The following is a 24,388-nucleotide window of genomic DNA, read 5'->3' as shown; positions in this document are numbered from 1 at the left end:
CGTGAGTCTGACCAAACATGTGAATCTGTTTCCAAGCCGGTCTACAATAATGCTACTTCTGGTGTTCCTGGTTTTAGCACTCGCAGGAGGTTGAGATGTAGGCCGAACTGGCATAAAGATTATCATATGTCTTGAGATGTATACTCTGTTCTCGCCACTTTTCCTTTTGTTTAAATTGTTAAGAAGTTGTTTTGATCTCACATGTTCTGTTCCTTGCATTTTTTTTTCATGCAGATTAATCATCCTTTATTTTAAGGGTAGGGGATGTGTTGTGGGTTACTATATCTCTTCTCTCACACTTCTTCCTTCTCTTCTTGTCCTATCTTGCTTTCCCTGCTTGTGACTGGAATGTATCTGTACATTCCAAGCGTCATGACATGAACTGTGTGGGAGGTTCTGGAAGGGCTTGAGCTTTGGCAGTTGAGGCTGTGCCACTGTTTGAACCGGTGGTCCTATTTGTTGTAATCTCATTAAAGTACAAGAAGACTACTACACCTCTATCGTCTTCTTTCCAGCACCCAGGAGCTGGGCACAGGGGGCCGCAGGGCGCCGGGTGCAGGGGTGTCTTTTCGCGTCAGGAAATCTTTCCCTCTGCTGGTTGCGGTTAGAGGGGTCCCTGGTTCTGAGGCTGAAGGCGTCGTCCGGAGCGTTGAGGAGGGTCCTTGGGTGCTGGATTCTTGGTCACAGTCGCCAGGGGGACGTCCTCGTGGTTTTTGTTCACTAAGGCACAGGCCGGGCTCGGCAGGTGCAGAGTGAGGAGGAGTCGCGGTTCCTGGCTGGCACCAGGGGTTGTTGCTTGCTTTGAGCAGAACCACTGCTCGTGGGAGTCCCAGTCTTGGTAGATGAGCAAGGCAGTCAGGTCCTCCAGGGTTTTCGAGGTTGCTGACCACTGTAGACGCCGGGATTTAGCAGGAGCAGCTTCGAGGGTCGAAAGGCCTGTAGGGCTGGGGCCCAGTCAGTTGGTGTCGTCTTCTTGTTAGCAGCTGCACGGCAGGTCTTCTTTCTTCTTGTTCTTCTTTCTTGTTTCGGAATCGGCATCTGAGGAAGGAAGGTTCAGGGTGCCCCTAAATTTAGGGGCGTTACAGGTAGGTAGAGGTCAGAGACCAATGGGTCCCTTCCCTGGGGTGGGTACACCCCCTAGCCTGCCACTCTCCCGTGGGAGGGGGCAGGAGCCTAGTCCTGATTTGGTAGGGCTCCCCATCCTCAAGATGGCGAGAGCCCGGAGTTGTGCTTCACCTCGCCTCCCCCACCTGAGGGGTGGGGTTGGCAGAGGCTGGCACACCCCGCCGATCTTCCCGCCAGAGTGGGGGTCAGAACCGGTGGGGGCCAGTTGCTGAGTACAGCAAGTGGTCTGGAGAAGCTCACAAAGGTGGCATGCCTTTGAAGCTTCCCCTGCCGATCCTGGGGAGGAGACCTAGCACCTCACCCAGGATGTGCATTGTTGCAGACCCACGAGAGCGGATGGCTCTCTACCCAGGGGTCCAGCAACATGTCTGCTGGGTGGCAGCCTAGGCAGCCTCTCAGTCAGGACGCTGGTTGTTGGTTAGGTTCAGGGGGCATCTCTAAGATGCCCTCTGTCGTGCATCTTACATTAAATCCCACACTGGCATCAGTGTGGGTTTAATGTGCTGAGAAGTTTGATACCAAACTTCTCAGTCTTCAGTGCAGCTATCATGGTTATGTTATGTTATGTTATGTTATGTTATATGCGGATTTATAACGCGCTCAAATAGTCAAGACTGTCCTGGCGCGGGAACGAAACTGAGTCAAGGTGGTAAAAAGGGGGAGGCTATTCGTGGATTTGAAAGAGGTGCGTTTTAAGTAGTTTCTTAAAATTATACAAGTCGGAAGAGTGTCTGAGAGCGTCTGGCAGGGCGTTCCACCATTGAGCACCCTTTACCGTCAAAGATTGTCCACCCAGGCGAACTCTTTTAAATCTGGGGACGACCACCTGCTTTCTGAAGGTGGATCGCAGCTGACGGGTCGGGAGGTAGAGCGTGAATCTTTTGGCTAGATAGGCAGGGCACGGTCCATTAAGGGCCTTATAAACGAGGACCAAAGTTTTAAAGTGCACTCTTTGGGCCACAGGGAGCCAGTGTAGATCCTTCAACTGTTTGCGAACGCTAAGTCTCCTTGAGATGTTAAAAATGAGTCTCACCGTTGCGTTCTGGACTAGCTGTAGCCTTCTGATCAGGTAGTCTGGAGCCCCTACATAAAGGGCGTTAGAGTAGTCCAGACGGGAGAGCACCAGAGCTCTGGCTACCATTTCTTTGGCCATTTGAGGAAGAAGGGGAAAAAATTTGCGAAGAGTAGTCAGGGTTCCAAAACACGTCCCCGCCAGTCGTGAGATCTGATCTCGAAAACATAAATCTGCTCCAAACCAGATACCCAGGTTCTTGGCCAACCCACTCTCTCCCGTTGGACATGTTGATTCAGTGGGCCAGATAGACTCCTTAAAATCAGTGGGAAATTGGCCGTAGAGCAGAATTTCTGTTTTTTCCTCGTTGCATTTGAGGCAGGCTCTAGCTAGCCAGGCAAATACAGAGGATAGGCATTGGCGTACTCCAGAGGTGCACAAGTTCTCCTTTTTCCAGGTGAAGAGAAGCTGGGTGTCATCGGTGTACGCCATAATCTTAGCACCCCAGTTCTCTGCCAGTCGACTCAAGGGAGTTAAGTAAATATTAAATAAGATGGGACTTAAGGTTGATCCTTGGGGAACTCCAGTTTCTACCCTTTGATTAGCGGAGTAAAAGGGAGGGAGCCAGATCTGTTGGGTCCGGTCGGAGAGGAAAGACCTGATCCACTCCGGTGCTGTGGAGTTCGTGATGACGACCTCCCAGCACCATATACTCTTAATGGCAGCACTGCACTTACAGGGCCCAGTAATGTTCCTGGGTACTGTAGGAGTACAGAGCTCATGCACCTGTACCCTCACCAGTGGCATAGTCCACCCAGCTAGAGGGGGGGGGGGTTGTCTGTGTGTCTGTGTGTCAGTCAGGGTACAGGGCCTCTAAGGGTGGCACAATAAGTGCTGCAGCCCTTAGGGGCCTTCTCTGGTCACAGTGCCCTGGGTACCTATGGTACCATTTACCAGGGTGTGGCATGTGGCCAGAGATACCAGTTGGGTTTAGGCTTCAATGCAGTTTTAGGGAAGGAACACAGGCCCTGGGCACCTGATTGGCAGGAGCCCAGGGCACGCTCAGTCAAAGTACATCAGCAAATCAGCAAAAAGTGGGGGCATACCATGCAAGAAAGAGGGCACTTTCTCACACTCACCGCCCAGTATCGCTCCATGTATCAAAGACTGGATACCTCCTCTTTCTGCCATGAATTGTATTCCACACATTATTGACTCAGCAAAATCCCTTGGACTAACCTTGGGCAATGCACTCTTCATGAAAAATCAGCGCCACCACCAGATGAGCTAATCCCCAGCTAGATGCACTTAGGAAACCTAACCCGTTTCTTTGCGTAACTTATCTCAAAACAGTGGTTGAAACAGCTGTGATATCAAAAGTAGACTATAGCAGCGCTACCCTCGTGGGCCTTTCAAAAATCAATCCGGCTCCATTGAAGGGTAACTTGAATGCTGCAGCTCAAAAAAAAGGACCATATCACCCCTGACCTCTGTTCTCTGAAATAGCAACCCTACGAGGCTAGGAGCCACCTTAACATTGCATGTATAACCCACAAAGCGCTATACTACAACACCTCGTCCAACCTGACGTGGAAACTGACCCCATCTGGCAAAACATGATCCTCTAGCAGCACCAGCTCCTTACTCTTTAAGCTGCAAAAATGTAACAAACGGAAAACTGACAAAAGAACCTTTTTCAATATGGCCCCAAAAATCTGGACCTCTCTCCTTCCGGCAACTAGGGACAGCCCGTCCTCAGCTACTTTCAGGAAGGAAGTGAAAGCTTTACTAGTTAGGAGATTCTTCCCATATTGAGGCCCGATGTGGCTCAGCTGCCCAAAGTTCTATACTAAGCCTTCCATACACCACTGAGAAAATCACTGGCCACGGAAACCGATGTGGTCTCTGCCACCCACTGCGCATTACCCAGACCCAGTCTTGGACTGGGACTATTTCAGTATCTTTGTATTGACTTCTTGTCTTCTGTCTTATACCTTGCATATGTATAACTCTTACCCCTTGTATTTGTAACTACTTTAGTTATTCCTGTAAAGCGTGGTGTCGCCCTCTCGGGTCTTGTTCGCGCTGTATAAAGCGCTAAAAATAAAGAATGATTAAAGAATATTCTTAACATTATCACTCGATGTTACTTGCAGGGATTATTCTTGAAATTTCACTCGCAAAAATGTACTTAAAAAAATCCCATGATATGCATTCCTATTCTCACTGTTGATAAAAACAAAGGGCTTACTGTTATCATCTTAATGCAGTCTTATTTCGTAGCTAGTGTCCTACTTGGTCATGTTGGTGCACACTAAATTACAAGAATCGTACATACATTCCTATAGATTTTATTATTTAGTCCCTCATAAATTGAATGGATTGTTTAATCTATATTCTAGTTATTATTTCTATATACCAAAAACGAACAGTTGCATATCACAAAGAAGCTCTCCACTACCAAATATCACCCAGGGTGTACTCCACCCGCGAGAAAGGGGCGACACTAATAATGTGTCCAACCCCCCACTTATGGGGGTTTAGAAGGAGATGGATGGGTAAAACGGACAGCAGTGCACTGGGCTTGTGCTTACATACAGGTCTGTTCTGCCACTTGCAGGGCAGTGCGAAGTCGCAGCAGAGCTGTACAGCGCCTCCTAACTTCTCATAGCATCACTACAAATGACAGATCCATTCTGGCACCTGAGGATATTATAAAGGCGCGAAACCTGTGGTTAGTCTGAGTATTTATTTGAAAAGGCATTAACGAAGGTCAGGGATTTGATGTGTTGGGACATATTTATTTTCTCTGCCATGTTCTAAATAGTATATTTGTAGGTTTGGTCAGTGTAATACCCTATTCTTTACAATTGTTGAGTGTGAATAGGAGTCATGACTCACAAGATTTCAGACCTCGAGTAAGTTACGATGCCACTATCCTCCCTCAACAATGGTACTACATTGCATTTTCCACTGTGTGTTGTTTCATATGTGGTTTATGCCATGCTATTTTTTAATGCGTGTTTGCTTTAAACAAATTACATTTATTAAATTAGAATGCAAGGGGTTTGATGTGCGTCGTAATGTAAAATCATATTTAAGAGCGATTCTGACTCTTACAGAGTTGTTTTCATTTGATAAGAGACCCTAACGAGGAAGGCAATAATTAGTGTTTGTCCAACTTTGGATTTTTCATACATTCATATGCTTGAATACTTCCATGTCATCTGGCCAGGAACGCACGGTACACAAATATATACCAGCAGTCTTTCTGCCATGTCCATTAACCCCTTAGCTGCTGGGCCTCTCCCAACTGAACCTTACCTATGCAGGAGAAGTCAACCTGATCTCAAGAAGGGCTGCACAAGGCCCAGATGTGACCACAAGATCTGGTGGAGATCTGTTGATCGGCTGAAGATGCCCAGAAGCTTCAAGAATCCTTCAGCCCAGCCAGCCAGGGGAAGCACTTTGTGAAGAACCATCTTCTGGTCACAAAATGAAATGCGTTCTGTTATCATGAGGGAGGAGCTGCATATTCTTTGACCCTCCAGTACCTGTCTCACCTTTTCACACTTTCATCTGGACCAAGAACCAGTCTTCTTTTCTTCCACATCCATCACAGGAGGCCTGGTTTTGTTATCCAGAAGAGATGTCCCCAACTGAGCCATTTAGAAGCTTTATCATAGAAAGATGGTTCACGGCGAGCACTGAATATAGTCAGGCACGTCCCAAGCCTGAAAGATCACTTCCCAGTTGGAACTGGTCCCCAAAGGGACATTGGATACCTTCGATCCTGTCAATGCCACCATCACTGGAAAATCTTCACGCAACTGATAATTTAGATTTTGGGGTCAAGTTTGCGCCATATAAAACACCCCCCTGCTCCACCCCCCCTCCCCCCGACCCCCAAAAAAAATCCATTGCACTAATTGCGAATATACCCTTTTTTGATGTTGCTGTAGGAATTACAAGTTTTTAAACACTAGTAAATACAGATGTTCCGACCCAGATTAGTTAGAAGATTTTAACATGGTTATACTAATTTGGACTTTTTTATTGCTATCATCTTGTGCCCTCTGTATTGTATTTTAATGTTTAATGGACATAAGTCTGAATAAACTTAAATATTACTACTTCTGCAGTATGTTTGGATAGAGTTAAGCTGCCTTGATCTCCCGTTCCTCCTTTCTATTCCTAGTTCACCTCCTGCCCTGTAGTTGACAATGCGAAAAGGCCAGGGTGTAAGATTAAGCTATAAGAATTTTTTAAGGTGCCTATGTTACTCGTAGTCTTTTTACTCTTTCCTTTATCACCCGCTCGCCATCCCCTAAGGCTTAATCCAAAAAAAACATCAACTGATTGGTTCCTTCAGCCTCGATTGAAGTGCCCTGTACTTTGTCAAGGAAGCAGACTGTCGCAGTAGGAGCGACTCCAAATGTGATAGCTCCACAGCTGCTTCTTCCAGGACACAGAGCCCTTGATGTGTCCTGGGTTGGCTGCTGATGGCCTGGATGTGAGCCTCGTATAGAGTGCCTCCAAGGACACCCCGCGGCTGAAGCGCATGAAAAGTATGAGAACTGTGGGCCTGAGCGGATAAGATGTGGGGAAAAAAAAGCCTATAGCACTACACACAGGCCAGCGGAGCTTCTAGAGGGTCACACCTGGGTGCCAGCCTCACTGAGATGTGCCTGTTAAAAGCTGACCAAAGCCCCCCCCCTCCAATCAAGCTATATTCTTTCATTCCGTTATCGGCCCCATCTCCTTCCTGAGGTGTGTCCAGGGCCCACGGACCAGTGACCTTCTCAGACTCGAAGAGCCCGTTCGAAGTTCACAAGAGAGCCGGGCTCTCCCTTCATCTGTTGTGCGAGTCCCACCCAGCTCTGAGGAAAGCCAGCAGTCCACAGATTTAGATTGGCCCCTCCTCTTCCACATGCCTCTCTGAGGATCCTGGGCTTCCAATATGGAAACCTCAGGCCTCCATGTACTGTACCATACACAGGCCTACATACCTCACAACACGCTGGCACATGCGCACTGCATCGGGCTACTGCTAACATGACGAAGGCCCTGGGCAGAGCTGTAATTTAGCATTACATTTTAGTACGAAATGTGTCAATATATGACACAAGGACGTATTTTGCACACAAAAAAAAAATCCACAAACGCATGCAACGGGTGTGTGCGTTCAGGACACTCGTGTTTGTAGTAACATTTGTTGTGAACGGCACATAATTACTCAATAGGACATAACAGTCATTTTGAGAAATTTGCGTAATAAGTGTAACACGAAATTATGCAAATTAGCCGGTGTCATTAAAGTTTAGCCCATGCCTAAGTTTGTCCCTTCTTTGTCTCTCTTCTCACAGATTGTTCCAAGAATGTTCTGTTTCATTATTTAAGAGTGGTGATCAGGCCTCAAGGCAGGTCTTGAGTCGGTAGTCCACTTCCACGACTCTCAGAGATGCTTCATTATCTAAGAGTGGTGATCAGGCCTCAAGGCAGGTCTTGAGTCGGTAGTCTACTTCCACGAGTCTCAGGGATGCTTCATTATCTAAGAGTGGTGATCAGGCCTCAAGGCGGGTCTTGAGTCGGTAGACCACTTCCACGAGTCTCAGAGATGCTTCATTATCTAAGAGTGGTGATCAGGCCTCAAGGCAGCTCTTGAGTCAGTAGTCCACTTCCACGAGTCTCAGGGATAGTCATTTTCCTAATCCTGGATTTTAAAAGTGTCCTTTGCTTTATGGTGGTTTCCTATTTTCTGAATTTGTAACCTTTGCACTTGGTGTTTTTTCCGAAACTCTGCTTATGTTTTTTGCTTGTCTAAAATCCTATTAACATTGCAGAATTTAAACAGCTGTTGATGTTTGCAAATGTTGGAGTGAATGAAAAGATTTGTGGGTGAAAATGAATATCCTGGTAGCCAAGTGAGAGTGATGCAGGAAGAGGCGTGTGTTGTCTTGGACTAGGGGAGCATTGTAGCTGCCTTAGTACTAGGATGAACTCTAATTTTAACTGGAATAAGCTTTTAGCACAGAATGTTTCTAAAATCGCAGAGGCTGTGGTAGCTATTTTGAAATTTCTACGAAACTTGGCCATAAGCCCATTAAAGAATTATTCTAGTTGTCCAAAGCCAAATGTCTCTCTTTGGGAATGTCTGGGGCAGGTGTTTGGGGTTATATGGAGGCATGTCATCTGCATGTTGTGGAAACTACATTTCTTGGCAGACTACTCGCATTTCCAATGGCTACTTCCAGTTTTACAACTCGTTCTGAAGTTGGACTTCCGTACAGAGGCGACAAAATGAAACTTGTCCCGCTCTTATTGTGGCTGAAGAGACGGCACTCACCTCATACAAATGTTTCTCTACAAGGTTTTGCCGACTATATTAAACTGGACCATTGGAACTCCATCCCATGGCGTCCCAAATGTATTTTATTCCTCAAACACTATTGATATTAAATCCAGAGCCACAGTGAAATCTCTTTTTACAGTCGTCGAATAACCCTAAGAAACACAAAAATCCAGGCAATGAACGCTGTCTGCCGATATGTGGAGATTATGACGATGGAGTGGGTCGAGCCTCATTTGTTATGGGTCTCCAATACTGAACACAGATTTTATCTTATTCATTTTAGACTGTGCGCTGTAGATTTTTGTCAGCTTTTCCTCAACTGGGAACATGGTTTTCCTCATTAACTTGCTGTCCCTGTGATAATTTAAGCTGGTAATCTCTCATCCATTTTGTTTTTTCTTGGTTTTCATAACTTGCCTAGAGTCCAGTTTTTGACGTCCATTTTACGCCTGAATATCTTAAGAACTTGCAGGCTTGGCGTATGCCTTTTACAGCGGATAGACTCCATCCTTGTATGCCATGCAGTTCTTGGGTATATCTGGCAAGCATAAAGAATTAAGAGAGAATTTAATTTTTTTTTTTTTTTTTTTACATTATTTTTATTATTTTCTCAGTAAACAGTGCACATTTAATACATAATACATGCAATTAAACATTAGTACAACATAAACATTTTCTACTTTTTTATGCAAAGTATAATCCAGCTAACCAAATCAAAACCGAGTAATGGTTTAAATACTACCAACTTACCCTATCCCCTCTCTCCACCTCGCTAACGGTTCCCAAATTCTTTTACCCAGAGCCTTCCCTGCTCTACCCTTTTTTGCGTACATAGGTTTTTCCAGATTAAATGTCGCAATAAGATTTGCTAACCATACTTGGATTGATGGAGGAGTTTTATCTAACCAAGCCCTAGCTATGATTAATCTGAATACCGCCATTGTCATAAAGACAAACTCCTTAACATCATTACTAATTCCATCGTGACCTATTCCAAGCAAAATCCAAGAGGGGGAGAGGGATATCTGTATCCCAAGTGCCCTATCCAAAAAATCCTCTATATCCCTGAGAAGAGTATGTAGTTGAGGGCAAGTGGCAAACATATGAACTATATCAGCCTCAGATGTGTTGCAGCGAGGGCAGTTTATCCCTGCTCTACCCCCCCATTTGGCGATTCTAGCAGGTGTATGATATAGCGAGAATAAGGTTTTATAATGTTGGGATTGTAGAGGAGCAGAACGTAGGATGGTACAACCCAATTCAAGCGACTCCTGAAAATCCTCAGTTTCTCCTCCAAGTTTCTCAGCCCACTTGCGACTATGTTTGTCCAAATCATCTACTTTAGTTTTAGTTAATAATGCATACGCTGACCTGATAGTATGTAAACCACCATTAATTAATGTCTCCATAAAGTCATTAATGTTATATCCTGCTGTGCCGCCACGCTTATCCCCAAGAAAGCTTCTGACCTGCAAATATTTAAAAAAATCTTTTCTAGACAAGTCATCCTTATTTACAAGAGCTTCGAACTGTACCACTCCCTCAGGGTCTCTTAAATCCCCAATTTGTGTAATTCCTTTTTGATTCCATGTGGCCATAACTGAGTCTGAAAAAATTTCAGAGGGAAACAGCTTATTATTATATAATCTGACATATCTATTAAATCGGCCAAGTCCCATCCGTTTCTGAAAAGCCTTCCAGATATGTATGGCCGCGTGAAGAGTCCTAAACTGCTTCCCTCTTAGATGCGCAAGATCGGTATAATATAAGAAGCAATTTTCTGTCTCCTGACCTAATAGAATTGCATAGACATCTGTAGATGAGGAAGTAACTTTCTGAAGATGTCCCCCTCCTCCGATTAAACCCTGCATATATTGAAGAGCAGATGCTAAATAATATAGTCTGAAATCCGGGGCTCCCCATCCGCCTCTGTCTCTCGGTAGAGTCATAAATCTATAAGCCCTACGAGTTTTCCCGTGGATCCATATAAATTTATTAAAGATGCTTTCCAAAGTATTAAACCACTTAGCTTCAAAAATTAACGGAATTGCTCTGAATAGGTAGAGAAACTTTGGTAGAATGCTCATTTTTAGTACGTTGGTACAGCCAACTAGCGAGAGATGTAGGTTATTGATTCTCTCTAAGTCTATTTTTACTTTACCAACCAGAGGGCTTATATTTAACTCAACGAGAGTGTCCAAATTTGCAGCTATTACTATTCCAAGATATATAGCGGAGAGGGCGACTCTATTGTCAGTACAAGAAACATGTTTATTCTTAACTATCTGGGTCTTAGACCTGTTCAACCTATAGCCCGAAAATTGCCCAAATATGCCAGCTTCCCTTTCAACCTCGCCGACAGCTAGATCCGGATTCGGAGTGAGTATGGCGACGTCATCTGCGTATGCCAAGATTTTGATTACGCGGCCATTTAAGACCATTGGGGAGATTTTATTGTTTTTCTCCAACCTTCGTAAAAAAGGCTCAAGAAATAGTGCGAAGAGCAGGGGAGATGAGGGACATCCCTGTCTCGTGCCCCTAGAGATTGCCACTATGTCTGAATGACCTCTGTTTACTCTAATTTTGGCTGTTGGACCTACGTATAGAGCTTGGAGAGCAGTTATAAAGCCATCTCCAATACCACACCATCTCAGAACTGCCCAAAGAAATCCCCAGGCGACCCTATCGAAGGCCTTTTCGGCATCTAGAAACAGTGCTGCGATAGGGTCACCCAGGGACCCTGCGGCATCAAACATTGTAATGACCGTCCTGACATGCTGAGTGGTTCCCTTGCCTGGTATAAAACCATGCTGCGAAGAACTTACTAGCTGCTCTATGTTACCTCCAAGCCTCATCGCAAGCATTTTTGAGTAAATTTTTATGTCAGAATTCATAAGAGTAATGGGTCTATATGATCCTGGGAGTGTTGGGGGTTTACCTTTTTTAGGAATAACTATGATATCTGCCATTCCCCAGGACTCTGGAGGAGACCCCCCCGCTGTGTATGTAGCATGACGTTAAGCATATCTACCGCTATGATATCCTGAAACAGTTTATAGAATTCAACCGGGAATTGGTCTGGCCCAGCAGCTTTTCCCGAAGGCAGACCACCCAAAGATCCCTTAAATTCATCTAGATGAAAGGGAGCATCGAGCCCCTCTCTGTCCTGTAATGACAAGAAGGAAGCTGTAATGTCCCTAAGATACCGATCCACTTCGATCTCTAATGAAGTACTCCCCTCATCCCTAGTGTAGAGTTTAGCATAAAATTTCCGAAACTCCTCCCTAACAAGGTCGGGATCAGTGACTAAGTTGCCCTGACTATCTTGAATTTCCTTAATGTCAGCCATGGCTACGCGCTGCCTAGTTCTGACAGCGAGGATGTGTCCAACTCTCTCACTCAGCTCGTATGAATCTTGTTTACGCGCTAAGTACTTTTCAGCGGCTTTCGAGCTCATGCCTTCAGTGGCATCCCATTTAAGGATAGTAATGCTAGCTAGATAAGTCTCAAGTGGGAGCCCCTGTATTATAGCTCTAGCAAGATTGTCTTCTGCTGCCAGTAATCTAACCCTTATATCATCCAGGTGTCTTCTTACACTTTTCCGTTTAGCCAATACATAACTCAGTGTTTCTCCTCTGACCCCAGCTTTAAAGCAATCCCACACCACGCCAGGAGGGGCAGTGTCTCTATTAATTTCCCAGAAGAGCTTTATCCATGATTCCATTCGTTTCTGATAAGCAACATCCCTTAACAGTGTGCGCTCAAAAGTCCACTGAGTTTTTATAACACTTATCTGTGTAATATTTAATGTTAAAACTAAAGGGCTGTGGTCTGAAATAATTCTAGGTTGTTTCTCGATTTTTACATGAGAGATTAGGGAATTAGAAATTAGAAAGTAATCCAGCCTAACCAATACTTTATGCGGGGCCGAAAAGTAGGTGCTACCATCTATAAGGGGATGCAGCTTTATCCATGGATCGGAAAGGGAGTTGTGTTGAACCATATTGGACAGGGCTTTAAATGTCTTCCTCTTTCTCCCTGGATACCATCCCCCGGGTTCTAAAAAGGAGCTATTTGGAACGTGAATGTTAAAATCTCCACAACATATAATGGGTTCTGGCCACTGTGCCAGTTCGATATCCAAAAACTGCCAGACATCAGGATCATCTTCCGTAGAACCATATATTGTAGCTAATGTAATCCGTACACAGCTCTACCATCACCCACCTACCCCATTGGTCCTCTTTTTTCCGATGCACCACCAAATCCCTTTTCCTACCTAATATTGCTACTCCCCTTGTTCTAGTCCCTTGTTTACTTGCTGCTAATACTTCATAACCAAGCTGCTTTAACAAATACATCTGTGTTTCTTCAATTTGAGTTTCCTGGAGACAAACCAAGTCCAGCTGCAAAGAACTCAACAACCCTGCTACTTTCACTCTTTTCCCAGGATTATTCAACCCACAAACATTGATTGAAGCAATCTTGCAAGGCATTACAGGAGATCAGCGGAATTCCTACTCCTAATCCGCCATAATGTTAACAACCAATAATTACATCGAGATACCATCCTTTGATACTGTCTATTGCTCCTACTTTGTGTGTACCATGCTACCCACAAGAGTGGGGTAAAAATAAGAATGTGTCTGTGCAAAAAAATGTGCATTATCAAGCCACCAAGAATACAAAATTTTACCCAAAAAAGACCCCCCTCACCCAACTCCCCTCCCTTCCCTTCCCTTCACCCCCCCCCCCCACCCTCCCCTGAACAGGCAAATAGGTCAATGAGACCTATATGTAGCCGGTTCCGAGCGGCTATAGTCGTACCCCTCTCCCCACTTCATCTCCAAACTAATGCTAGTACTAGCTAACTGATACCCCCTGAGACTGTGAATAGGATTTCTGAACACCTCAGCTTACATTAAGAACAAACAGACCAGGTAAAGATATTATGAACCCTGTTTTTTCAGCTCGTCTATAAATTGCTGGGCTTTGACCTCAGAAAAGAACATCCTGACTCTACCTTGAGTAATTAATTTCAGCTTGGCAGGGAACAATAAATAAGCTTCTGAACGTAATGCCTGGAAGTTTGGGATCAACTGCCTCAACCTCCATCTTCGTTCAACCGTCACGTGGCAGAAATCCGGCCTAGCAAAAAATGTGACGCCATCAAATGACCTCTTATTATTAGGCCTTGCCTTCTCAATAACTTCCTGTCTAAGAAGAAAATTCCCAAAATAGACTAAAATAGCTCTTGGATAAGCCGCCTTGCCTCCACCATCTGCCCCATACCCCTTTTTGGGTGTATGAGGAAACCTATGCGCCCTCTGGACTTCTCTGTCCCACTGCCACTGCAACTCCGGGAACGCTCCTCTAAGTAGATTAACCACAAAGCGCATTATGTCCAGACCTTCGATCCCTTCAGCCACACCCAGAATTCTGACATTATTTCGCCTTTGGCGATTTTCAAAGTCCTCCATTTTCCAATGCAAGTCCTCTGTCGCCTTTTCTTGATCTATTTTAAAAGTCTGCCAGCTGCTACAGTCATCTTAGAGCTTACTCGTACGCTCCTCCACCTCCGTAACTCTACCAACCAGCTCGCCATACAGCTTATTAGTTTTCCTCAATGAAGATTGAATCTTTTTTGCGTCTTGCCTCGCTTTCCGGCTGACGACTCTAGCTTCTGTTTGTATTTGTTTTAACATATTAAGCAGGGTGTCAAAAGGAGCATTCTGTCTCAATGGCCCATTGACGTCATCCTCCTGATATGTCTGAGAGGTTCCTGAATAATCCCACAGCAATCCTCTCTCAGTCCCCCCCAGCGAACCAATCTGCGGATTGCTTGATTTTAACTTTACTTGTCTCTTCCTCGTAGTTGAGTCGTTACCTGCGTTCAGGCCAATATCCCCCCCAGAGGAGCTGGAGTCAGATACTGAAACCTCTTCCACTTCATTATCTTCATCTTCCTCATCCTCCTCTGTGAGGTCCTCGCTCGGCAGGACTGATTGTGAGTCTGAATCTTCGTTAAGGGAAAAAAACCTCTCGCCATCACCCGACCCCACCTCACCTTTTTCCCTCAACAGCGCCAACTCCTTGTAGTCGAGCTGCCTTGCCCCTGGTGTGAGGCACAAAGAGTTTCCGCCGATGGGCAGCGGCCCCTTCACGGATTCAAAAGATTTAGGGGCCTTAGGGTCTCTTAGCTCTGTCTCGAGCATCGTAATTGCCTCCATCATCTCTGCATCCACAGTCCGCATTCCCCCCGAGGTAGCATTACCTGGCTGTGAGCCCTCGGTGCGTAGAGGGGGAGAACCCCTTGCAGAGGCAGGTTCTGTACGAAGTCCCGACGGCTCCTGGGTTCCATCAGTATTGTTGAGCTGCTGGGTCTGCTGGGTCTGCTGTTGCTGAGCAACGGGAGCGTCCGTGCCTGACGCGCCTCCAGCGTCCTCGAGGACGCTCCCGAGCTCGCCGAGATCGCCGCTGTGTCTGGTTCTACCGGTTTCGCTTAGTGTCCGGGTACCTGGTGCCATGGATTGACCTGCGAACACTTCAGATAAGGTAGGTTGTCTGAGGGGAGTCTCTCTGATTTTAGATTTAATATTCCCTGATCTAGCAGAGTTTTCTATCCCCTCGTCAAGTTTTCCCGGCTTCTGTGACTTTGCGTCTAACAGGCTGCCTGAGTCAGAAGGGGTGATTGTAGCGGGCTTCTCTGCTCTCCTTGTCTCAGTCTTCTTTAACCGCTGTGGGGGCATTATCTTCCGAGTAGCCCCTAGCTCTCTAATATACGCCGTTGTTTCCCCCGCTGAGTCTTTTGACAAGGGTGTTTGATCTTTTGCTTTCTCTCTCGCCTTATCAGCTTTGACGGTACGAGGCGGCATGTTATACAAGTGTAGATTCCGTAGTTTTAGATTACAGCAAGACCTCCAGCATGCGCTCCACAGTCTCACAAAGCTCTCGCTTAGTCGAGTCAGTTCTGTTAGATTAGGCGCTTCAGTGAGAATCCAGACCGGAGAATGTAAATCTGTGTACCACGTATAAAGAAAAGCCATCAGGGTCTGATTACAATAACCAATGCATCATCCTCCGTTTACTGCCAAGAGGAGAGGTCAGCAGCGACTGCTCAGCTCAGCTCGTCCGCGGCCATCTTGCCCTCTGAGAATTGAATTTTTCATTAACAATTCTCCTATTCTATATATTTAAAGACATGTTTGTCTTTATCTATCATTTTTATGAGATATTATAAGGTGAAAAGTTTCCATCTTGGGGCCAAGGGACCATCATGTACATGAAGTTTTCTTTTATAATGTAATATTTTTGATTAACTAATTTTCTTTATACATTTCTTAATCTTGTTCTATCGCAACAAAACCACCACTTCAATGAACTTACAGCTCTTTATGTTTTAATGTATCTCTTTAACAATTCTGTATTGCTTAATCTGCCTGTCTTTTTATAGCTTTAATAGCTGAATAAAAGTATTTAGACTGACAGACTGACTGAGTAGAGGGGCAGGAGAGAAAGTGAAGAGAGAGACTTCTGATTTGGTGTCAGTTGCTGCTTTCTTGAACCCACTGTTTCTCGTCATCCATCTTCTGCCTACAGTGAGAACCAGCAGTTTCTGAAGGAGGTGGCGCTGAATGTGCTGGAGGGCCAGGGCGTGAAATGGCTGAACATGAAGAAGGTGCGCCGCTTGCTCGAGAGTGAACAGCTTCGTGCCTTCATCCTCAGCAAGCTGAACCGCACCATCCAGTCAGAGGAGGATTCCCGACAAGACGTCATCCAGGACGTGGTGAGTCCCACTTTGAGAGGGAGGCCAAAAATAAATGTGTGTAATATACCTCTTTTTAGGGAAGGAAGTACTCTGGACAGAAAAGACGTATTAGGAGAGTGCAGTGACCAAAATCCTAGCGTAGCTTGGAAAAGCTGGGTCCGCCTGGCTTTTTGTTTTTTTATTGTTTGCTTTGGGTCTGTCCTCCCGCTAACTTGACTGTCTTAGTCCACTGGAAATGCTTCATTATTCTACTTGTTGGTGTTGCACGGACTGTAACCCCCACTTAATGTCTGATTGCTACTTTTTACTTGTACTAGGCTTTGGGGCAACTGGCGGTGGGCGTCAGCTGATTATATAATTATCTCCACCCTTGAAGGGGAGAGGACCCCTGCTGTCTCCCTGTAAATTTAACTAGGCTCCTGCGGTTGAGGTTTTGGTCTTTCCTAGAGTGTGTGCTTGAAAGTGTGTGGCATGACTGGGAGTAGGAGTCTGTGTGTAGTGTATGTGTTTGCTGCATAATCTGTAGTAGAGATTCACATTTTGTATACATTCAGTGGTTGAAGTCAAAGTACAACTTCCTTGTGCTTTTTTTAAAACTGAGGACACTTTGTGGTTCTGCATATGAAGTTGCTTCTTGGAAATTCAGAGCCAATCTAGGGTTAGTGGGCTTTGTGTGGTAATCTCATGCTTCACAGGAGTCCCAGTGCCATCATTATTGGTGTTCAATCCATGGCCATCACCACCTGACCCAGTGCCATCACTACTGGTGATCAATCCATGGCCATCACCACCTGACCCAGTGCCATCACTACTGGTGATCAATCTATGGCCATCCCTACTGGTGATCAATCCATGGCAATCACCACTTGAACAAGGGTCAACAATACTGGTGATCAATCCATGGCCAGCCCTACTGGTGATCAATCCATGGCAATCACCACTTGAACAAGGGTCATCACTACTGGTGATCAATCCATGGCCATCACCATTTGATCCAAGGTCATCACTACTGGTGATCAATTCATGGCCATCACCACTTGACCCAGTGCCATCACTACTGGTGATCAATCCAGGGCCATCACCACCTGACCCAGTGCCATCACTACTGGTGATCAATCCATGGCCATCACCACCTGACCCAGTGCCATCACTACTGGTGATCAATCCATGGCCACCCCTACTGGTGATCAATCCATGGCAATCACCACTTGAACAAGGGTCATCACTACTGGTGATCAATCCATGGCCATCACTACTGGTGATCAATTCATGGCCATCACCACTTGAACCGGGCTCATCACTACTGGTGATTAATCCATGGCTATCACCACTTGAACCAGGGTCATCACTACTGGTGATCAATCCATGGCCATCACCACTTGATCCAAGGTCATCACTACTAGTGATCAATCCATGGCCATCACCACCTGACCCAGTGCCATCACTACTGGTGATCAATCCATGGCCATCACCACCTGACCCAGTGCCATCACTACTGGTGATCAATCCATGGCCATCCCTACTGGTGATCAATCCATGGCAATCACCACTTGAACCAGGGCCATCACTACTGGTGATCAATCCATGGCCATCGCTACTGGTGATCAATCCATGGCAATCACCACTTGAACAAGGGTCATCACTACTGGTGATCAATCCATGGCCATCACCACTTGAACCAGGGCCATCACTACTAGTGATTAATCCATGGCCCTCACCAGTTGAACCAGGGTCATCACTACTGGTGATCAATCCATGGCCATCACCACTTGATCCAAGGTCATCACTACTGGTGATCAATTCATGGCCATCACCACCTGACCTAGTGCCATCACTACTGGTGATCAATCCATGGCCATCACCACCTGACCCAGTGCCATCACTACTGGTGATCAATCCATGGCCATCCCTACTGGTGATCAATTCATGACCATCACCACTTGAACCAGGCTCATCACTACTGGTGATTAATCCATGGCCATCACCACTTGAACCAGGGTCATCACTACTGGTGATCAATTCATGGCCATCACCACCTGGCCTAGTGCCATCACTACTGGTGATCAATCCATGGCCATCACCACCTGACCCAGTGCCATCACTACTGGTGATCAATCCATGGCCATCACCACCTGACCAGTGCCATCACTACTGGTGATCAATCCATGGCCATCCCTACTGGTGATCAATCCATGGCAATCACCACTTGAACCAGGGCCATCACTACTGGTGATCAATCCATGACCATCCCTACTGGCGATCAATCCATGGCAATCACCACTTGAACAAGGGTCATCACTACTGGTGATCAATCCATGGCCATCACCACTTGAACCAGGGCCATCACTACTGGTGATTAATCCATGGCCCTCACCAGTTGAACCAGGGTCATCACTACTGGTGATCAATCCATGGCCATCACCACTTGATTCAAGGTCATCACTGTAAGAACTGGGATCTCTAGGCCCTAAGGGGGTAACGTGACATGAGCGGCTGGGCACCCAAAGGCCTGTGTGTTAAGCGACCATACAACACACGCATCCTCTGAAGCAGTAAACGCACACAATAATGGACGCCACACAATAAGGTGAATGCAAATTAATCAGGTTTTATCTAATCAAAGGAGGACACACCGTAATCTTGGCGGGCAATGTATCTTAACTTATACACATTCACATTTGCATTACAGTTTCTCATTACCTGTACACTTTAACATGTGCATTACAGCATCGCATTACTGTTACCTCAGCAATCCCTGCAGTATGAACTTCCCTAGTGCTGCGGGCCGGGGCCTGCACACGTGGCGCTACTGGTGTCTACGAAGAAACAAAGGCACAGGAGCATAACTTGAGGTCGTATAATGTCTGCCTAGCACCCTGAGCATAAGCGTTGTGGGTACAGTAAGCGCCTTGCACTTGGGACCTTCACTGGCGAATGGAGCGCTTGTGGATGCAACACATGGGGTCAGTGCTCCATAGACTTAGAACGTATTGAGGACTGGTGAATACACAGGAATGATTAGCGCTACTGAGACATAGAACGCATTGAGCATTAGTAAATACAATTGGACGATCAGCGCTACTCCCGGTAGGAGAATAACAAGCAGGGGAGGAGGACGTCCCATTTACGCCTCAAGCCCTCTGGCAGGCTCCGGATCATACCCTTCAACACTCCAACATAGAACGCATTGAGCACTGTTAAATACAATTGAACGATCAGCGCTACTGGGACATAGAACGCATTGAGCACTGTAGAATACAATTGGACGATCAGCGCTACGGGGACATAGAGCGCATTTGAGCACTGTTGAGTCCTGCGAACGGCAGTCCCCAGGAGAGGGTAATCCCACGGAGGGGAGACTCACAATTACGGCGGGAAATCCCACGGAGGGGGGAAAGTCAAAGTCTCTGCATGCGGTGTCGTTCCCACTTGGCAGGGGGCGCACCGGGCCTTCCCACGACTCCCGGGGAGCAGGGGGTGGGGGCGAGTCTCAGGCCGCCACACGGCCGCGCTACCTCCCAGCCCCCGGGGGTTACCTTGGTCTCGTCGCTCGGTTCCACTCCGGGTCCTCCTTCCGATGCGCGCAACGGTGTGGGACACTCCCGGACACTCGCTCTTCCTTCTGACGCTGCGACGGCAGCGGCGGGGCCCCGGGCTTCTCCGCAGGCTCCGACTTGGCACTGACACTTCCCTGAGGCCTACGGGCCGTGGCGGTGATCGCGTTGCGGGTCCTGGCACCAGGGGGGGGGGGGGGGGGGGGGGTCACAAATTAAGCGGGAGCTCGGCCAGCTCCGCGCTCGACAGCAGATCCGCACAGGGGGTCACAGGTCCGGTCTGGCAGCGCAGGAAACACAGCGCCAGTACCTGGTCGATCCCCAGCAGTCAGGCAATCAGTCGTTTCATGAAGTTACAATATTCAGCATTGGCATGAAGTTTCAGGATGTCGCTTCTGCAGTTTCAATATTCAGTCTTTGTGGCGCAGATGATACTGGCGCCCTTGGGTTTCTGTTCCTTGGGGGGTAGGGGAGGAGTTGGCGACTAGGTCCTTCCTAGTCAGGCTGGGCAGAGGTTCCCTGGGTCCTCCTACTGCTGGGCAAGATCAGTGGGTTTCACAGGATCCCTCACTCACTTAAGAGGCAGCACCTAATCCCTGTCACTCTCAGAGGGATAAGTCCCTGGCTAGGCCCTACCGCCTACACTCCTGCGTGGATTCTCCAGCTCTGCTTCACCCCAACTGGCCAACTGACTGGAAAAAGTTCCCTCCCTCACTTATGTATCCCTAGGTCAGGTGACCTCTAGCCAAGGCGGCAAAAGTAAAAACCACACCTCCCTTCTAGAAGGTTCCAGCACATTCCAGGAGCCTCCCCATTCTACCTATGGGACAAAAAAGGCGGGCTGGTGTCGCAACATTGTTGTGGGGTCCCAACCAGCTCCTGGCAGCTAGGGTGCTACTATGAAAGACCACTCTGCAGTAGCAGGGGCCTGTGGCAGCCATCTTGGGAGAAGGGAGCACCTGCACCTTAACACTGATTGGCAATGAAAAGGCGCCTGGAGACCTAAGTCCAACATCAAAAATGAGGGTGGAAAAAATGAGGCACGATCAAAAATAGATGGGGAGACCACCCTAGGGGTGACAGGTCCAACAATCACTACTGGTGATCAATTCATGGCCATCACCACCTGACCTAGTGCCATCACTACTGGTGATCAATCCATGGCCATCACCACCTGACCCAGTGCCATCACTACTGGTGATCAATTCATGGCTATCACCACTTGACCCAGGGCCACCACTACTGAAGATCAATCCATGTCCATCACCACTTGATCCAAGGTCATCACTACTGGTGATCAATCCATGGCCATCACCACTTGATCCAAGGTCATCACTACTGGTGATCAATCCATGGCCATCCCTACTGGTGATCAATTCATGGCCATCACCACTTGAACCAGGGCCATCACTACCAGTGATCAATCCATGGTCATCACCACTTGACCCAGGGCAGTCACTACTGGTGATCAATACATGGCCAACACCACTTGACCCAGTGCCATTACCACTGGTGATCAATCAATGGCCATCACCACTTGACCAATGGCCATCACTACTGGTGATCAATATATGGCCATCACCACTTGACACAGTGCATCACTACTGAAGATCAATCCATGGCCATCACCACCAGACCCAGTGCCATCACTACTGGTGATCAAAATATGGCCATCACCACATGACCAATGGCCATCACTCCCGGTGATCAATCCATGGCCATCACCATTTGACCCAGGGTCATCACTACTGGTGATCAATCCATGGCCATTACCACTTGACCAATGGCCATCACTACTGGTGATCAATCCATGGCCATTACCATTTGACCCAGGGTCATCACTACTGGTGATCAATCCATGGCCTTCACCACTTGACCCAGGGCCATCACTACTGGTCCCAGAGTCTTCTCTCATGGTGACCAATCATTGGCCATCACTACTGGTCCCAGAATCTATTCCCATAGTGATCTTTACATGCCCATCAGTACTGGTCCCGGGACCGCCAATCATGGTGATCATTACATGCCCATCAGTGCTGGTCCTGGGGCCGCCAATCATGGTGATCAATACATTGGCATCAATACTGCCCCTCCCACCCCCCCTGGCCACCAATAATGGTGATCAATAAATGCGCATCAATAATAGGCATGGGGCCGCCGATCATGCTGATAAATACATAGCCATCAGTACTGGTCCCTATCATGGTGTTCAATGCAAGGTCTCGGGGTCACCAGTCAAGGTAATCAATACCTGGGCATCAGTACTGGTCCCAATGTCATCTCTCCGGGTCATCAATACATGGCTATCAGTACTGATCCCAGAATCATCTCTCCAGGTTTTCAAAACATGGCCATGAATACCAGTTCCAGGGCCACCAATCATGGTGACCAGTACATGGCCATCCTTAATTGTCCCGGGGCCACCTGTCATGGTAATCAGTACTTGGCTATCATTAATTATCCCAGGGCTACCAGTCATGGTAATCAGTACATAGACATCTACACTGGACTTTGGCCTCAAATCATGATTATCAGTACATTGGCATCAATACTGGTTCCAGGACTATCAATCATGGTGATCAATTTATGGGCATCAATACTGGTCCACGGGCCAGCAATAATGGTGATCAATGCATGGGCATCAATGGGCATCAATACTGGTCCCAGGGCCACCAATCATGGTGATCAGTACAAAGAAGCCATCACTACTGGACCTGGGCCACCAATTATGGTGATCAATAAAAGGCCATCAATACTGGACCCAGAGCCTCCAATCATGGTGATCAATGCAAGGCCATCAACACTGGTGCCATGGCCACCATTCAGAATGTGGCCAACAATATTGGTCCCAGAGCCACCAGTCATGGTAATCAATACATGGACATCAGTACAAGTCCCAGAGTTCTCTCTCGAGGTGATCGTTACATGAGCATCAGTACTTGTCCCAGTACCGCCAATCATGGTGATCAATACATGGGCATTTGTACTGGTTTCCAGAGCCGCCAATCACAGTGATCCATACGTGGTCATCAGTACTGGTCCAAGGGCCACAAGTTTTGGTGATTAATATATGGGCATCCTTCCACCCTTTGATGGAGGCACGGGCATGACAAATCTCCATATTTTTTACCTGGCTACCAGACTCCTCGTCATCCATGACTGGTTCACTGGGGGTGGTCTGATCCGGCCTATAGGACTGAACTGAGAGACATGGACTTTCCACATATTCAAGCCTACTTATATGGAGCTCAAACCACAGACGATGCCACCAGTCACCATAACGGTCCTGGTGGCCTGGCGCTCCGCTCTGCGACACACGTGCTGGGATAAGCAACTTACTCAATATGCACCTCTCTGGCAAGGTACGTGGTTGCGAGAGTCGTCGACCCTCACAGGTTTCCGACAGTTGGACCATGTTGGGATTTCTCTGCTTGGAGATGTTTGGGTGGGGGATCACATCAAGGCCTTCCCCGATCTACAGAAACGCCACACCCTTCACACCTCCCAATTCTACAAGTATTTGCTGCTCCGCCACGCCCTACTGTACATATCCCAATAGATACATCACTACCCGAGTTTAGCCCGTTATAGGCACAAGTCATGATGTGCAATCTGGGTAGGGGAGGGGTGTCACGGCTATACCGTTTCCTGGTGAACAATGACCCAACCTCTTTGGACTCGCTACGGGCCCGCTGGGAGGGATGGCTGGGCCCCCTAGAGGACGTGGACTGACGCGATGCCCTTAAAACACTGCCTCATTCAGCTCTATTATCTCCACATGGCGTATCTTACTCCCAAGTGCCTACACAGGGCTGGGCTGCACCCCTCACTGGACTACCCATGATGCGGCCAAGCTCCGGCCGACTTCTACCATATGGTCTGGCTTTGCCCAGGCCTTGACCCATTCTAACACAGACCTTGGGTTGGAAGGTTCCACACGATCCCTTATGTCTTCTCCTGGGTGTATGGTTTGGACGGCTCTAGAGCGGTCTAATATTTTCTGGGAACGGCGGTCGCTGTGGCTAAACGAGATATTGCAGTGGCCTGGGCCCATCCCAAACCGCCTACTCTACGAAAGTGGTGCCGGGGGGTGGATTGGTGCGCGGCCCAGGAGGAAGCCCTCTTTGAGGCACATGGTTGTCCCGCGAAGTTCCATAGGGTTTGGGGCAAATGGCTGAACCAACGGTTTTAAATTACCAGCTTTGGCTCTCCCATGTAACGGGGTGGTGCTTTCCAGCTTGGGTGGCTTGCATGTATACTCCTACCCTAACAGTGGGGTGGTGCCTTCCAGCTTTGGTGGCTTGCATGTATGCTCCTACCCTAACAATGGGGTGGTGCTTTCCAGCTTGGGTGGCTTGCATGTATACTCCTACCCTAACAGTGTTTTTTTCTGCCTGTTGGTGGTGGAATTGGCTTTACTGTGTAAGATGTATGTTGTCATTTTGTTTGTTTGTTTTTCAAAACCAATCATGGCGATCAGTATATGGTCATCAATAAGAAGAGCTCACAGGGGTTTCAAAGTCCAGGCTTATTGTATGTGATGCCACTTCCAGTTCAGCGTAACAAGTAAAGAATGC

General features: G+C 47.2%; 1 protein-coding gene across 23 annotated transcripts in view; it reads left to right on the top strand.

Annotated features, from left to right (window-relative positions):
• Positions 1 to 24,388, top strand: part of MADD (MAP kinase activating death domain) — a 987,832-nt gene that overhangs the window by 392,410 nt on the left and 571,034 nt on the right. For all 23 annotated transcript variants that reach the window (XM_085646575.1, XM_085646564.1, XM_085646561.1 and 20 more), the window contains one exon: positions 16,089 to 16,275. In XM_085646575.1, the coding sequence (XP_085502701.1) occupies positions 16,089 to 16,275 (187 nt within the window). The remainder of the gene's footprint in view (positions 1 to 16,088; positions 16,276 to 24,388) is intronic.

The sequence above is a fragment of the Triturus cristatus genome, chromosome 3_1 (assembly GCF_964204655.1).
Source record: "Triturus cristatus chromosome 3_1, aTriCri1.1, whole genome shotgun sequence".
NCBI classification, from domain to species: domain Eukaryota; kingdom Metazoa; phylum Chordata; class Amphibia; order Caudata; family Salamandridae; genus Triturus; species Triturus cristatus.
Note: the sequence above shows the minus strand (reverse complement) of the source record. Positions and strands in the feature narration are given on the sequence as shown.